The sequence below is a fragment of the Nerophis ophidion genome, linkage group LG07 (assembly GCF_033978795.1).
Source record: "Nerophis ophidion isolate RoL-2023_Sa linkage group LG07, RoL_Noph_v1.0, whole genome shotgun sequence".
Taxonomy (NCBI): Eukaryota; Metazoa; Chordata; class Actinopteri; order Syngnathiformes; family Syngnathidae; genus Nerophis; species Nerophis ophidion.
Window position 1 is genome coordinate 16,841,017 of NC_084617.1, and position 18,190 is coordinate 16,859,206.

The window sequence follows — 18,190 nt, forward strand, 5'->3', positions numbered from 1 at the left end:
TGTTACTGGGGTTGTAGTGAGATTATACTGTCGTACCTGAAAGTCAAAGGGGTGTGGCCACGGGTGTGGTGACCGCCAGTGTCTCTGAGGGAAACCACGTTTCTCGACGAGGCAAAGCGAAGGCAGTCGCTCGGGCCGGGCTGAGCTTTTTTTCCCCCTCCTCCACGGTGTAAGCATCCCAGATTCGGGGGCGCCCGGTCGGAGGAGGCAAGACAGTCCGCAGCTGCCTCTTTGAAAGGTGCACGAGGAAGGACGCAAGCTCCGCTTATGTCTGCGATAAGAGCCGACTTATTACCACAATTTTCTCACCGAAACCTGCCGGTTGACATGTGGTCGGGAACCATGTTCGCTTGACTGCTCTGTTCCATAGTAAAGCTTCAACTTCTGTAATGTCAAAAAGGAAACACCAGATGTGTTTGTGTTGCTAAAGGCAGCCGCAATACACTGCTTCCCACCTACATCTTTCTTCTTTGATGTCTCCATTGTTAATTGAACAAATTGCAAAAGATTCAGCAACGCACATGTCCAGAATACTGTGTAATTATGCCATTAAAGCAGACAATTCATAGCCGTGATCTGTACTGGAAAAAAAATGTCCGGTACAACGCGTGACGTCACGCGCACACGTCATCATAAGCGTCATCATTCCGTGACATTTTCAACTGGATACTTCGCGGGAAATTTAAAATTGCAATTTAGTCAACTAAACCAGCCGTATTGGCATGTGTTGCAATGTTAAGATTTCATCATTGGTATATAAACTATCAGACTGCGTGGTCGGTAGTAGTGGGTTTCAGTAGGCCTTTAAGAGAAAGATAGCTTGTTTCCTGAAAAACTCATAAGGCGAGGGTCTCGTATCTTGAGGTACCACTGTAGTTGTACTGGCTGTGTAGTGACGTCTCACAGCGCTCCACCTTCAGCAGATAACCAGGAAGAGATGCCTCCCGAGAATGGCTTCTGCACCCGCCAAACCTCCTTAGGGGGGCGGGACCTGGACCTGCTCTGCCAGACCAACACTCCAATGTGGGCTGGGTTTCAGTTAAAGACTCCAATGTGAAAGCTTCCTGGTGACGTGCGTGTTTTTGTGTGCGTGTGTGTGTGTGTGTAGGCTGACCTCAGCCGTCGCAGAGCATCGTCGGGCCGTACGTCCATCCCGTCGCACGCAGGGATCCCGCAACCCTCTTCGGGCTCTGGCAGCCCGCGAGGACGTCAGGCAGGACTTCATGGAACTCAACACATCGTCGGAGGAAGCGACAGTGTCAGAGAAAAGTGAGTGGTGAGGAAAGGGAACGTCTCACTCGTCCATCTCTGGTGTCTCACCTGGTATTTTTGTCCCCATAGAGTCAAAGAACTCCTCCTCATCCTCGCCAGATCCTCAGGAGTCTCATCCACCCTTTACTAGTCCCATGCTGCTTTTCATAAAAGGTCAGAAAACACATCTTCGTTTTTGTCCACGTTTTGGTCTTCCTGTTGACTGGTGTCTGTGCTGACAGGAAGGCAGCACGTCCAGGTCCGCCTGGCCAAGCCCTCGGCAAGCTCCTTAAACAGCGGAGACTGTTTCCTGCTGGTGACCGCCGAGAACTGCATCCTGTGGAGTGGAAAATCGGCCAACGAGAAGGAGAAAGCGAAGGTACCCGCATTGACAAGGAACTGATATTGTTATGGTGCTTTCTAGATGCTTACGGCCATATTAGCAATATATGCTAAATAGGGACTGTCCTAATAATTAAGGAGATAAATGTGTCTTTTTATGCAACCAAACAAAAATTTGAAACGGAAAAAAAATTGTAAACTTTTTTTTTTGGTTGAGGATAGAATTGACAGCAGTGACACCAATTATTCGAAACTGACCAATAAAAAATCCTCAAATATTGTTTTACCTGTGATTGAAGTGGAGTGGTAACAAACAAAAAGATTTGTAATAATGCGCCCATAGCATAAACTATTTTCAACACAAAAAAAGATTTGCAGGAAAAAACATTTCCATACAAAAAAATGGATTTAAAGTTTTAAAATATTTTCCAACAAAAATGTTTTGGATTGCAAATCTTTTTTTAATACATTTTTTTTATTGCTAATCTTTTTTTTCTGGTTGACACGCCCATATAGTCACGCCATTATCCTATGCTGACCAATAAAAAGACTTCAAGAATATTGTTCGGAGGAGGCCCCGCCCACAAGATTGAATTTGAGAAAAAAGATTTGCAAACAAAGATTTCTTCAAACAAGAATACTGGATTTGAAACCAGAAAATAATAGTTCACAAAAAAATATATATTTTTAAACCCCAAAAAGTTTTGGTTGCAAATGTTTATTTATTTTTTATTAAAATGTTTTATTTTATTTTATTTGCATTTGAAGGTTTTTTTGCGGATTGCAGAAGTAGCAAGCAGTCACGTCTATATGGTCACACTATTATCTGAGGCTGACCAAAGAAAAGCTTCAAAAATATTGATTGGAGGAGGCCCTGCCCACAAGATTGAATTTGAGTCTTAACCCCAAAAAAATTGTAAACAAAAATAATGGATTTTGAGTCAAAAATAATATGCAAACAACAAACATTTATTTTTTTTAAAAATCAAACAATAACACTTTGGTTGCAAATCTTTTTTTTTATTAAAGAAATTGTTTTTTTGAGTCGCCAATCGTTTTTTGTGATTGATGGCAGAAGTTGTCAGCAGTCATGCACATATAGTCACGCCATTATTCGAAGCTGACCAATAAAAAGGTTTTCAAAATATTGTCCAAAGGAAGCTCCCCCCCCACAAGATTGAATTTTAGTCGTGACCAAAAAAAAATTGTTAGCAAATTCTTTGTATTCAAATCTTTTTCTTGGTTGCATCTAAAAACAAAAAACATTCATAACCCCCCAAAAATATTTGCAACGAAAACTTGTTTTTGTTTGAAATTGTTTTATTTATTTCAAATACATTTTTTGGTTATCAAATCTTTTTTTTTTGTTATACCAAATTACTAATAATAAAAATAATTGTCTGAGTTGTGTGTTTTTTTTTTAAATTGACTGCAACCAGCAGAGCTGCTGTTGATTTGTTCTGAGCTAGATTGTCGTCCAAAGAAGAACAACAGGACACCTTTTATGGGAAGTTGAGCTACAGTAAATGCATGCAGACCTCTGTCTGCTTCTGCTCAATACAACACAGTGGCTCGGAAACAGGGGTTTCAGATCATTCAGAGAAAAATACATTTGGAATTTAGTTAAATATCCGTCTTTTACTACAACAGTGTTTGACTTTTGTCCCTTAGGCTACAGAGTTGGCGTCTTTCATTCAGAGTCAGAAGGACCTCGGCTGTCAGGCCGCCCGGGTGGTCCACCTGGAGGAGGGGTGTAACTGTGAAGGCAGCCTGGCCACTGACTTCTGGAGTATTCTGGGTGGAAGGACATCTTACAGAGGTGATAGCTTTTTTTTTGTTGTTTGCACAAGACAAGAGGTTAGGTTTTATTAGCAGTTAGTTAAACAGGAATGCATTTTGTTTGTGTTTTTGGAAAATCTGGATGGACTTTGGGCAGCGGAGTCTTCACTAGAGGACGATGAGCTGTACGAGCGCGGCATTGTGGACTCCAACTGTGTTTATAGGCTCATGGAGAACCGTCTGGTACCTCACGAACAGGCCTGGTCCTCCATGCCCAGCATTAGCCTGCTCAAGTCTAGTGAGGTCAGTCTCCCCTTCAAACGCCCATATTTGCTACACTAAATAAAACATTTTTCGTGCCCTGATGTGTTTTCCTCACAACACTGAGTGTCCTAAATACTTTTGTCCAGCTGAAGTCACTTTCACTACTTTGTGGCCAGGCACTGGTGTTTGACTTTGGCAGCGAAGTGTACCTGTGGCTGGGAAAAAACGTCCCCGCCAGCACCCGGAAGGTGGCGCTCCAGCTGAGTCGACAGGTGTGGGTCGGTGCCTACGACTACAGCAACTGTCGAGTCAACCCGCTGGATCCCACGCGGAGCAGCGTCAGCACGCAACTGTAAGAACGCCCCACTCACAACTTTAGTCGACGCAATATCAAACGATGGTTTATTTATTGTTCAGGAGGGGTGAAGGGCGCCCCGGCTGGGCTCTGTTTGGCGTCCTTTTGGAGCACAAAGAGACATGTCTGTTCAAAGAGAAGTTTGTTGACTGGACAGGAAGAGTCGAGGAAGAAGCTGTCCCATTGACCAATGACACTCAGGTTTTTTTCGAGTTCTTTCTGTACTTGACACTAGTTAAGGATGGGTACCAAATTTGGTACTTTTTTGGCACCGACTGAATCCCGCCGGTCCTTCACCCGACTAAGGTCAAATCCATCGGTACCATTTACTGGTACCTAGGTTGCGCGTGGCATCACACCTGTTTGCCGTCTCAGTCGACTCTTAACATTTGGGCATTCAATTATCACTCCAGCAAAACTGAGAGCGGACTCAGCCAAACTACCTCAGGGTAATGTTGCAATTTCCAATGCCAACAAAGCATTTGACTCGAAAAACGCTCTACCCTAAGTAAAGTAAGGCTCAAATTTTCCAAGAAATGCGGCAGCTTGTTGCTAAAATGCATTGTCTTTGCTTTTGACATGGTACTGATTAGCATTAGTGATTTTACATGGTGGTATCAACACCTCCAAATATGTTAATAAAAACTACAACTAAGGCATACATGCCAACTCTCCCGATTTTCCTGGGAGACTCCCGAATTTCAGTACCCCTCCTGAACATCTCCCGGGGCAACCATTCTCCCGAATTTCTCACGATTTCCACCCGGACAACAATTCTTGGAGCGTGCCTTAAAGGCACTGCCTCTAACATCCTCTGCCTGTCGTCACGTCCGCTTTTCCTCCATACTAACAGCGTGCAGGCCCAGTCACATAATATATGCGGCTTTTACACACACATAATTGAATGCAAGGCATACTTGATCAACAGCCATACAGGTCACGCTGAGGGTGGTCGTATAAACAACTTCAACACTAGTACAAATGTACACCACACTGTGAACCCACAACAAACCAGAATGACAGACACATTTCGGGAGAACATCCGCACCTTAACACAACAGAACAAATACCCAGAATCCCTTGCAGCACTAACTCTTCCGGGACGCTACAATATACACCCCCGCTACCACCAAACTCCGCCCCCCAACCCCGCTCACCTCAGGGTGCAACAAAAGACGATGATAGATTTCGCAAAGACTGAACTGACTAGCACGCACATAATAAACTATACTCTACTGCCATCTAACGTCTTGGACAGCAATTGCAACTTAATGTCATGCTTGCAAATTAAACTCCGAAATGTGATAAGATGTAAGGACTGGACACCAGTTATCATAATCAGCTCATTTTTAAATGTTGCAATAAAAAATTAAGATGAGTGAGGAGACTCTTGTGCTCGCTGGCAAAAAACATTTTTAAATTATGCCCTGAAAGTATTTTAGATAAAACATCCATCCATCCATTTTCTACCGCTTATTCCCTTTTGGGGTAGCGGGGGGCGCTGGCGCCTATCTCAGCCCGATTGTAGCTGAGATAGGCGCCAGCGCCCCCCGCTACCCCAAAAGGGAATAAGCGGTAGAAAATGGATTAGATAAAACAGTTTTAAGCAAATAAATCTGCATTCAAATAAAAGATTAAAACAAAAACTGTTGTACAAAATTCAATAAAACATTTTTTTTTAATTTGTTTCCAAATATTAATATTTCCGATTTAATATTAATAAATATGAATATTATTATTATCAAAAAATATATATTTTTATTTTAAAATTCAATAAAACATTTTTTTTTAAATTTGTTTCCAAATATTAATATTTCCGATTTAATATTAATAAATATGAATATTATTACTATCAAAAAATATATATTTTTATTTTAAATGATGCAAGTGAATAACAACGTGTGATTAATCATAATTAATCCAAATTTCAATGTGATTAATCTGATAGAAAAAAAAATATTGTTTGACAGCACCACTTGAAACCTAACACAAAATCTCCCTTTATTGATTGATTTTCAGACACAGTCCCTCTTAGTGGCCCCACCATGTGACCCCCTACGACACTGCAACGCCACGGCTCTGGTGTCTGCCGAGGCGACGGACAAAGGAGTGACCCGCACCGTGCTGGCTAGTGTCAACGTTCAGAGGGGCTACGGCCCGGTCACGCTGGAAAGAGGGGAGCAGGCAGAGCTGAGGACGACGGGTGTTGCCACCTGGCACGTCAACGAGTTTGACGACTGCGAGGACCCCCTGGAGAGCACGGGACAACTCCACGAGGGCGACTCCTACGTCGTCCGCTGGACGTACAGCCTCAGCACCGCTGGTTCGTTACATCCTTGTGATGCATTTTTCCCCAACGTGCTAAATTGATGGTTTCTTCTGCAGAGGAGGAAAAGGAAAACATGGCCTTCTTCTTGTGGCGAGGGCGTCTTTCAGCTGTGAGTGGACGGGATACTGCTGCATTTCTTTCTATTGGGATGAACAATAATGAAGAGTCACAGGTAAGGAGTTTTGTAGCGTTGTCCAACGACTGCATCATCTTGACTTTTTATGTTGAAGGTTGTGGTCTGTCAAGGAAAAGAGCCTCCATGTTTCCTGCAGCTCTTCCAGGGAGGTCTGGTCATCCACAAAGGCCAAAGAGAGATCGCCTCTGGTCCAACAGGTGCTGCAAATTCATAATAGAGTCGTCCTTCGCTTTGCACCCTTCAATTTTTAATGGCTTTTTAAAAAATATTTTATGGAATATTGTCTGTATTTTTGGCCTATATTTTGCATTTTCAAGCATACAAATGATATCAATTAGAGCTGCCCTGATCATGGAATTGGATTGTGGCCTTTTTTAAGTGATCAGCAATCGGCTGAGGAGCTGCTGAGCCAATCTGATCTTTACAGCAGCTGTGTCTGTGTTTACATGCTAAATGCATGCACATGGAGACACAATTATATTCCCATACTCCTTGTTATACACATGCAGTAGTTGCATGAATTCCAGGGGGGTGCCTGTCTTGCCAGAACACCGGGACAAATTTGAGCGCAAGCTGCAATGACTGCGTCGTCTATCCAAAATGCGAAGCGGCTTCTAAGGCCTGGTTCACACTGCAGGTCAATCCCAATATTTTTACCCATTTGTGATCTGTGTCAGATTTTTTCATTTCAATGTGAACAGTACAATTCCGAATTTTTCTATCGTAGCCCAAACCTCTTTCATATGTACCGTATTTTTCGGAGTATAAGTCGCTCCGGAGTATAAGTCGCACCTGCCGAAAATGCATAATAAAGAAGGAAAAAACATGTATAAGTCGCACTGGAGTATGAGTCACATTTTTGGGGGAAATGTATTTGATAAAACCCAACACCAAGAATAGACATTTGAAAGACAATTTAGAATAAATAAAGAATAGTGAACAACAGGCTGAATAAGTGTATGTTATATGACGCATAAATAACCAACTGAGAAGGTGCCTGGTATGTTAACGTAACATATTATGGTAAGAGTATTTAAAAAAATAAAAATATAGAACAAATAGACGTTTACCAAACAATCTGTCACTCCTAATCGCTAAATCCGATGAAATCTTATACGTCTAGTCTCTTACGTGAATGAGCTAAATAATATTATTTCATATTTTACGGTAATGTGTTAATAATTTCACACCTAAGTCGCTCCTGAGTATAAGTCGCACACTTTGCCAAACTATGAAAAAAACTGCGACTTTCAGTCCGAAAAATATGGTATATATCAATCAGATACAGTATGTATCCAATGCGACTGCAGTCTGTACGATCAGGTCCCGTTTAGCCAAAGAATACGTCATCAAAAAGCAACGAGCGTCATAATTCTTTACCAAAATAGTGAATAGTGAATTATATTTGTATAGCGCTTATTCCTCCAGACTCAAAGTGCTTTACATTGACAAACACATTATCTACATTTACACCTGTGTGAGTGGCACTGGGAGCAAGGTGAGTGAATTGTCTTGCCCGAGCACACCACAGCAGTGACCAGAATGGAGAATGCTGGATTCAAACCAGGAACCCTCAAATTTCTGGTTGGCTGCTATGAGCCACGTCATCCCAAAATAGACGGTTGCAAAAAAGTTGACAAATGAGCAGAAAACAGATGGAAAAAAAAATGTTTAGGAACTTACACCATATTTCTAGCACACGTTGAAGCAAATGTCCCACAAGGCGCGAGAGCCAAAATGCTGGCCCTCTTCATCCATTATTTTCTATGCGCAATAATACCCTTCAGAAAATGTTGACTTTGATTGGACAACATCCTTGAAATTGTTACAACTGCGACAGTTTGCGTTCACATTAGACATTGCAGTTTTTTCATAAATGAGTGATCACACAAAAAGATCGGATTAGACATAAAACATCTGAATTGAACATCCTACTCTGCAGTGTGAACATAGCCTAAGACACTAACATCTTTTATTGGTAGCCACAACAAGTTAGGAAATAAGTCAAATACTTTACCATTTGAAACATTAATAGGGCCTAATTTAAGACTTAATTTAGGCCAAACAAATATACAGTGTGATTTAACAGATATATAGCTACTAATGGCCATTTTCGTCTGTACATCACATTGTTTAAAGTGAGGCCGTGTGTCTTAATTTGCAGCAGAACATGGCGAGTCGTGGCGCCTGTTCAGCGTTCAAGGGGAGCTACCAGACGAGGGCTCGTTGCTCGAGGTGGAGTGCTGCTGCGCGGCCCTGCGCTCCAGGGGCTCGCTGGTCTTGGTCAACAGCCAGCAACGGGCGCTCTACCTCTGGACTGGCTGTAAAGCTCTCGCTAGCTGTAGGGAGGTCGCCAAGAGAGCTGTGGAACGCCTGGCTCAAGCGTGAGTGTCGTGTTCTTTTCTTTGTTATAGTCCGCTCGCATTGGGGCGTGTGGCATGTAGTTCTTGCATGCAGTGGATGATAAGTTGGCTGTGATGTGTCTTTGTGCTGCAGGTGTCCACCAGAACTGGGTCTCAGTAGTCAAAGCAGCCCAGTGAAGATACAGGAAATAGAGGAAGGCTCGGAGCCTGCGGAGTTCTGGGCGGCGCTGGTACACATGGACAGGAAGGCCTACGACTGCATGCTGCAAGGTACAACATCGCTACAAAACTACTTTGATGTATTAATACAACAATAACATACTGTATCATATTGGTACATCACTATTATCACAACAATAACATACTGTATCATATTGGACGGCGTGGCCGTGCGCAACCCGAGGGTCCCTGGTTCAATCCCCACCTAGTACCAACCTCGTCATGTCCGTTGTGTCCTGAGCAAGACACTTTACCCTTGCTCCTGATGGGTGCTGGTTAGCGCCTTGCACGGCAGCTCCCTCCATCAGTGTGTGAATGGGTAAATGTGGAAGTAGTGTCAAAGCGCTTTGAGTACCTTGAAGGTAGAAAAGCGCTGTACAAGTACAACCCATTTATTTATTTATTTTTAACAATAACCAACTATCATTTTGGTAAATAATATTATCACAACCGTGACATACTGTATCATATTGGTACATCATTAATATCACAACACTAACATACTGTATCATGTTGGTACATCTTTATATTATTACAACACTAACATACCGTATCATATTGGTACATCACTATATTATGACAACAATAACATACTGTATTATATTGGTACATCACTCTATTATCACAACAACATGCTGTATCATATTGCTACATCATATTATCACAACAATAACATAGTGTATCATATTGGTCCATCACTATATAATCACAATAATAACATTGTATCATATTGGTAGATTTAATGAAATAATTTTCACAACAATAACCAACTGTATCATTTTGGTACATAATATTATCACAACAGTGACATACTGTATCATATTGGTACATCATATTATCATAATAATAACATACTGTATCATATTGGTACATCACTATATAATCACAATAATAACAAAGTAGCATATTGTTAGATTTAATGTAATAATTTTCACAACAATAACCAACTGTATTATTTTGGTGCATAATATTATCACAACAGTGACATACTGTATCATATTGGTACATCATTATTATCACAACAATATCATAATGTATCATGTTGGTAGATCATTATATTATCACAACAATAGCATACCGTATCATATTGGTACATCACTATATTATGACAACAATAACATACTGTGTTATATTGGTACATCACTCTATTATCACAACAACATGCTATATCATATTGGTACATCACTATATAATCACAATAATAACGTAGCATATTGGTAGATTTAATGTAATAATTTTCACAACAATAACTAACTGTATCATTTTGGTACATATTATCACAACAGTGATATACTGTATCATATTGGTACATAAATATTATCATAATGTATCATGTTGGTAGATCATTATATTATCACAACAATAACATACCGTATCATATTGGTACATCACTATATATATATTTCCTTGCCCTTATGTGGGCCTACCGAGGATGTCGTAGTGGTTTGTGCAGCCCTTTGAGACACTAGTGATTTAGGGCTATATAAGTAAACATTGATTGATTGATTGATTGATATATTAGGACAACAATAACATACGGTATAATATTGGTACATCATTATATTATCACAACAATAGCATACTATATCATATTGGTACACCACTATAGTAATACAATAAAATACTGTATCATATTAGTGCATCTCTATACTATCACAATAACATACTGTACTGTGTCACATTGGTACATCATTATTTTATCACAACAATAACATACCGTATTATATTGGTCCATCACTTTATAATCACAACAATAAGACACTGTGTATTGGTAAATTACTAAATCACTATAATAACATACAGTACAGTACATAATTATCACTATATTATCAATACAATAAGACACAGTATATTATGTTGGTACATTACTAAACTATATTATCACTATACTAAAATACTGTTTATTATGTCACTATATGTTATATCTCTATAATATCATACTGTTCATCATGTAGGTACAGTACATCAGTAAACTGCTATAATAACATACTGTATATCATGTCAGTGAATGTGCAGGTCATGCACTTGTTTCTTTCCTGACTTCCTGCCAATCAGATCCAGGTAAATATAACTTCACTCCGCGCCTCTTCTACCTGAGTGCCTCCTCCGGAGGATTCCTGGCCGAAGAGCTGCACAGTCCGTCGCGTCTGCCCGGTCTCATCATGGCCATGCCCTTCGTCCAGGAGACCCTCTATGCGGCGCCCCCGCCTGGTGAGCGCACAGCAATGCACAGAAACATTTTTGCCTCCCCACTACTCAAACCTAAACCCTCCACAGCTCTGTTTTTGCTCGACAACCGCATGGAGGTCTATCTGTGGCAAAGAACGCACCCGGTGCAGGAGCACGGACCGGCAGACAGCTGGCACAGCAAGAGGAAGTGCGCCATGGAGACTGCGCTGCAGTACTGCAAAGGTAAAGCGGTGTAACAAAGAAGGTTGAGGACGAGCTAAAAGTGTCTCTCCGTGTCACAGAAGTCAACCCCAGACGCCCTCCACTGGCGTACCTCATTCTGGAGGGCGAGGAACCTTTGACGTTCACTAATGTGTTCCCTCGCTGGGAGAGGACCGTCGCACAGGTATGAACTGGAGCTCTAATATGCGCTATATTATGTCACGCACGCACTGATGTTACGCACTAATAATGTGCGTGTAGAGAAAGTGTTAGCATGACCGCACATATCTTTGACAACTTCATTTTCTGCCAGCTAAGTCTTCATCTAAATGCAGAAACCTGTCCGGTCAATTGCGGCTGTCAAGGCCACGCACCCCTCAAACTAACCTATTAGTGGACATTTGTCCAGGGCAGCACGAGACGCTCCAAGCTCACCTTGGTGCAGGACGCCCTGGCCCAGCTGGCAAGCACACAGTTTCCTCTGGAGCGGCTGCTGCAAAGACCCCTTCCGGATGGAGTAGACCCCCGACAGCTGGAGGTCTACTTGTCGGACCAGGACTTCAAGGTAGAACACACCTTCATTTTTAAAAACAGTGGAACCTCGATGAAAAGAGTTCGTAAATCGAAACGTTTGTATAATGAAGGAAATTTCTCCATTATAAACAATGTAAATATGAATAATGGGTTGCTGCTTGGACAAAAATCCATATTTTACTGAAGGTGTGTACATTTTGAACACAATATAAAGTGGTGATAGTGGTAAAGGAGGTGATGGATCAACTATTACTTTATCAACAACCTAAAACAACAACGACAAGCTCAGATTCGCTACACTGCCAACACACGCACACACACACACACACACACACACACACATACCTTTGGTGCCCTCACAAACGATCAAACATTTCAAAACTCCTTAACTTTAACGACCATATTGCTACTATAATTAAACATTTTAAAATGTACAATCCACTTACAGTTCAGTAACATCCACAAAGGAGCAGCTGGCAAGAGAAGAAGGGGAATGAAAGAAGCGTTTGTACACAGGCATATTTGGCACCATCTAAAAGTTCGTAATTCGGAAATTTCACAGATTTCAGGATTTGTAAATCAAGGTTTTACTGTACTTCAATACACTAGTGATAAAAGCACATTTCTCTTATGATCTGTAATTTGAGGATATCATCACTCCCTTTTTTGAACTATTCAACAATAATAGTCATAATTAGCTCAAGTTGTTTTTTTAACCAAGATTCTCTGACAAGTAACTTGTGCACCTGCAGAGTTTGTCTCCAAAAATATTTTAAAAAACTTTGCTTCTTAAATGTTTTAAATTTGTATTTATTCTAATAACAATCGACCAAAATAGCATAAAGACTTTGCAAATAAAGTGGGGTGTCCAGATAAAACATTTCACTTCCGATACTGATTACATACGATAACAGCAAGAATCATACATACTTTTATTTTGATATAATTTTTTAAAGATAAAAAATAGTCAAACAGAGAACATTGGTAGGTATTAAAAACACTAAACCTATTTATCATTAACCGTTTGGAATGGACTTACACTGTCTTTAAGTTGAAGTAGAGTGGTAATTGCTTTTTCGGTGATACCTATTGGCCACAATAATTGATGAAGTTAAGCTCATGATGCAGTAAGTTGAATGATACGGACACGTTTGTTACTGCACACTTTCCTATACGCTTCTGCCTTGGAGACTTTGTATGTGTAAGAAATATGCAACTATAATTAATTGCTACTTGTTTATATTGACAAATGTGCTGTTTTACACTGCATCCATCCATCCATCCATTTTCTACCGCTTATTCCCTTTTGGGGTCGCGGGGGGCGCTGGCGCCTATCTCAGCTACAATCGGGCAGAAGGCGGGGTACACCCTGGACAAGTCGCCACCTCATCGCAGGGCCAACACAGATAGACAGACAACATTCACACTCACATTCACACACTAGGGCAAATTTAGTGTTGCCAATCAACCTATCCCCAGGTGCATGTCTTTGGAAGTGGGAGGAAGCCGGAGTATCCGGAGGGAACCCACGCATTCACGGGGAGAACATGCAAACTCCACACAGAAAGATTCCGAGCCTGGATTTGAACCCAGGACTGCAGGAACTTCTTATTGTGAGGCAGACGCACTAACCCCTCTGCCACTGTGAAGCCCTGTTTTTACACTGCAATACTGTTTAATTATTTTTACGTATGTCTACTGTAGCTTATGTGTTTAGCTATTATGTAGCGGCTAGCTCCTATATGTATGTTTAACTTTTGTAAATGACTTTACTAGAAAAGAAGAAATTGCGTATTTATAGGAGGACATTTAGATGTTAACTGGCTGTCCAGCTTTGCACAACACTCGGCAGGTCTGCTTGTATCGAAGATTTTTTATGCAAGCCCATATCATCCGATACTTGTTTTTTGCTGATATCGACCTGTTATTTGATATCATTACAGATCAGGACACCCCTAAAATCAAGCACAGTTTGATTATTAAAAGTGATATAAAGCAGTGGTTCTCAACCTTTTTTTTTTTTTTTTTTTACCTCAGGGCCTGAATTAGTCATCTGACTATTTAAAAAAAAAAAAATCATATTCATTTAATATATCTAACCTACTTAAAGTTTAACAGAGTAAAACTTTTCAAATGATATGAAATCATGTGTTAATCACAAAGATAATTATTTATTTAACACACAGGCTTAGGTCAGGCTGATTACAATAAAAAATATACTGCAAAAGATACTGCAAGACTCATGAAAACTGATGGAAAATACATTTAAAATGCAATTAAACAAATTGATAGATACATTCTAACTAATTAATTATAAATAATAATATTGTATTTCTTAAATAAAATGTAAATAAAATTAAAGTGCAAATGAAAATACAGCTTCACAACTTCAGTCATAATTTTTGCACTTAAGAAACTTCTCAATGACTGAAGCTCCAGACTTCTTCTTTTTGTCATTACTGCCACAAGTGGTGGAAACGTGAATTACAACGGAGTACCACCACGGCCCATACAGCTGAGAAACAGAAATGTTCTGGTGGCCCGGCCCTATGGTTAAGAAACACTGAAATAAAAGCCATGGGCAGGTATATCAAATTAAATGACCTATTTATATGCAAACCACTTTAACCCTTGTGTAATGTTCTTATTGGTATTACATAGCCAGCGTTTGTGGGTCTGATGGACCCTTTGCATTTTGTGGCTTTTAATGACACGAAATGTTTATTGGGATAAAGTAAACATCTGTTCATTATTTTAACCTAAAAGTGTTTGATTGTGAGGCATTAAAAGCCACAAAATGCAATGGGTCCCTCAGACCCACAAACCCTGGATGAGTAACAACAATATGAACGTTGCACGGAAAATTTCTCTGCCAGTTTCTGCATCTGACAGGGATTCTGCCTTGGTGTTTCTGCACCTGCGGTTCCCACACAAGGTTGCAACATTGTTTGTCAACAATGTCTGCTCTCATTTTCTCGCACATATGACCCTCTGATGTTCTGTGTACCTACACTCAGTCCTCCTCCTGCCTAGGCCTGCTGTGTGTGTGTGTGTGTGTGAATTTCCACATTTCTTTTAGCCCCGGGTCCAGTGGACCCTGACATCATATATGTGATAGAAATGTATAGGGGGGGTGTATGGTGTGTGGTCATTAAATATGTATTCTGATATATGTTCTTCACAGAAAATGAGCCAAAGTCAGTGAGTCTCGGTTTGAAAAATTAATTAATTGTCTCATTTTTCTTTTAATAAAAAATAAAACCGGGTCGTACAGACCCGAACACCACACAAATGGTTTGATATAATATTTATTCCATGATCTGTGATTGTTTCAGACTATTTTGAAGATGAAGCGAGAGGACTTTGCCTCCCTGCCCAGCTGGCAGCAAGCTGACCTGAAGAGAAACAAAGGACTGCTTTGCCAAATAGACAAGTAATGTGTACCTGACAAAAACAAATTCTAGTACAGTTTAACTTTATTTATGTAATTCATGGACTTTTTAAAGGCGCACAGACAGTAGAAGACATATTTCCTATCAGTGACTCTACAAATAACAGGTAGACAATGGAGATAAGTCAGTGAAGTACTTTGAGGTGCATGGGTGCTTGGAAAAAATGGAATAAACATAAGAAAAAAAAAGGTGACCAGATGACTCTTTACGTCATGGGTGTCAAACTCTGACCCGCGGGCTTTGGCCCACCGTGTGATTTCATTTGACCGTTGAAAAAATATCAAATTAACATTAGAGCTGGCCCGCCGGTTAACACCACATTCACCGCTAATACTCATACTTGCCAACCCTCACGATTTTCCCGGGAGACTCCCAAAGTTCAGTGCCCCTCTCGAATATCTTTCGGGGAAACCATTCTCCCAAATTTTTCCAGATTTCCACTCTGATAACAATATTGTGGGCATGCCTTAATGGCACTGCCTTTAGCGTTCTCTACAACTTGCAGTCACGTCCACTTTCCCTCCATACAAGCAGCTTGCCGGCCAAGTCACATAAAACATGCGGCTTGTACACACACACACACAAGTTAATGCAAGGCATACTTGGTCAACAGCCATACAGGTCACACTGAGGGTGGCCGTATAAACAACTTTAACACTATTACATATATGCGCCACACTGTGAACCCACACCAAACAAGAATGACAAACACATTTCGGGAGAAGAACCGCACCGTAACACAACATAAACACAAATACCCTGAAACCCTTGCAGCACTAACTCTTCCGGGAGGCTACAATATACTACCACCAAACCCCGCCCACTTGATTGTTATTTTATTTTCAAATTTATTAGCCTGTGGAAAAAGTTAATGTTGATTTTTACCTCAGAAGGCTGCAAATAGAAAAGAGGCATTCAATCTTTTATTACAATTCTATTTAATATACCATTGATGTTTTTTCGTTATGTTTTTTGAAAGTTGATTTTGCACTATTAAGTTATATAAGCGTTGCTTGTTCCATATTCAGTGTGAAAGCAAATCAGTGTAGCAAACTGAGCAATAATTAACGTTTTATGCATGCACTTTCTCTTGCTGCTTCAAGGCTTGAATGTTTGATTCATTCATTATTGTTATTTTATTTTCAAATGTATTATTAGCCTGTGGAAAAAGTTCATTTTGATATTTACCTCAGAAGGCTGAAGATAGAAAAGAGGCATTCATTTTTCATTCAAATTGTATTTAATATGCCATTGATATGTTTTAACTATTATTATTTGAAACTTGATTTTGCCTGTCTCTATAAATTTATACAAGCCTTGCTTGTTCAATATTCAATGCAAAACTTGTTTGGGTCCCTATTAAAAGGTTAATTTCTTTAACCTTGGCCCGCAGGTTTGTTCAGTGTTAAATTTTGGCCCACTCTGTATTTGAGTTTGACACACCTGCTTTACGTCTTTAGAGACGCATTCAGACTAAGCTTGATTGAGGCGAGACTGGCAGCCGTGTTGGATGGCATGTGTTCATCAGGACAACATGCTTGGTAGGGCATTGAATCCATTGCATGTGGACTTTTAGGTTTGTCCTAGACCTGTGGCCTGCAACCTGGGGCTCTCTTAGCCCTCCGTTGTGGCTCCTGCTAGTATATTCTTGTGCGTACTGTAGTCACTACGCTGTCCCTTGAGGCACCGTCATGGGTCTTTCAAAATTCTGCAGCAGCCATCCAATTCTAGTGGCAGTGTTTTCTGGTGAGAAACCATGACACTTGTCATGATTTAGCTTGTTGGCTTCCTTTGTTGCTAATAAACAACGGTCACTAGAGAGGGATTGAGTTTTATTGGAACTGGTGTTGTGTTACAATACTTTTAAAAAGGCGAAATCGCATCAACACGGGACAAGTTCTAAAAAGCCAACAAATTACAGCCTTTGCTGCGTTGCTGCTGACCAAAGGTTAGACTTTTTTTTTTTTAGGCGATTTGGAGGGGCAAGACACAGCTCCTCGCATAGACACGTAGATAAAATAGAGCAAGGAGAAACATGGAAAAAAAAGATGTGTGACAACCAGTGTTAGGCATAATAGTGTTACATAATGATAGGGTTACTAACACACCCCTTTAACGACTATGGGGGAATAATGAACAACAATTCAATGAAGTGATAATCATGTAATCCCACAACACCCTGTTTTGTGGACAAGGAGAGAAGCAGCCACCAAAGCACATTCAATTCCTGTATGAACAATAATTACTTTTTTTTTTTTAAGTAATTTGTCTAACACAGGTGACAACACAACGGATCATAAAGAAAAAATCCAGCAAAGTTGGATCTTGACTAACTGTGAGGGAGAAACTAGGAAAGAAACTAGTTACAAAAAAACATGCAAAATACAAGGTCGGGGGAGAACAAGACAGGAACGGAACGTGACAATATCTTTGGAACTGTATATGTTGCTGTAACTTCAATATATTGAGCAAATGGGTTTTGATTGGGTGGAAACTGGCCCAAATGGCTCTTTTGATGCAAAAGGTTGCCGACACTTGTCCGAGACCAGGGGTGTCCAAACTTTCTACACAGAGGGCCGCTCGCTGAAAAATCAAAGCATGTGGAGGAAATGTAGATATTTTCCATTTTAATACAAACACAATATAGAGATTTTTTTTTATTTTTATTCTTATGACTTCTCTCAAATTTGGTGAATGTTTAAGGGCACCCAAAATGGACACTGTCATAAAAGTTAAAATCTGTTTGTTTTTTACCTTCAACGCTTAAATCTCTAA

General features: G+C 40.4%; 1 protein-coding gene across 1 annotated transcript in view; it reads left to right on the forward strand.

The window, feature by feature from the left end:
- svilc (supervillin c) overlaps positions 1–17,098 on the forward strand; it is a 48,939-nt gene extending 31,841 nt beyond the window's left edge. Inside the window, exons 16-33 of the mRNA XM_061905473.1 lie at positions 921–1,023; positions 1,109–1,269; positions 1,342–1,425; positions 1,494–1,630; positions 3,265–3,412; positions 3,530–3,675; positions 3,813–3,988; positions 4,054–4,192; positions 6,011–6,314; positions 6,377–6,492; positions 6,551–6,653; positions 8,621–8,840; positions 8,953–9,089; positions 11,094–11,249; positions 11,316–11,450; positions 11,510–11,613; positions 11,839–11,994; positions 15,299–17,098. Coding sequence (XP_061761457.1) covers positions 921–1,023; positions 1,109–1,269; positions 1,342–1,425; positions 1,494–1,630; positions 3,265–3,412; positions 3,530–3,675; positions 3,813–3,988; positions 4,054–4,192; positions 6,011–6,314; positions 6,377–6,492; positions 6,551–6,653; positions 8,621–8,840; positions 8,953–9,089; positions 11,094–11,249; positions 11,316–11,450; positions 11,510–11,613; positions 11,839–11,994; positions 15,299–15,400 — 2,627 coding nt within the window. The 3' untranslated portion in view covers positions 15,401–17,098. The remainder of the gene's footprint in view (positions 1–920; positions 1,024–1,108; positions 1,270–1,341; positions 1,426–1,493; positions 1,631–3,264; positions 3,413–3,529; positions 3,676–3,812; positions 3,989–4,053; positions 4,193–6,010; positions 6,315–6,376; positions 6,493–6,550; positions 6,654–8,620; positions 8,841–8,952; positions 9,090–11,093; positions 11,250–11,315; positions 11,451–11,509; positions 11,614–11,838; positions 11,995–15,298) is intronic.
- The last annotated feature ends 1,092 nt before the right edge of the window (positions 17,099–18,190 follow it).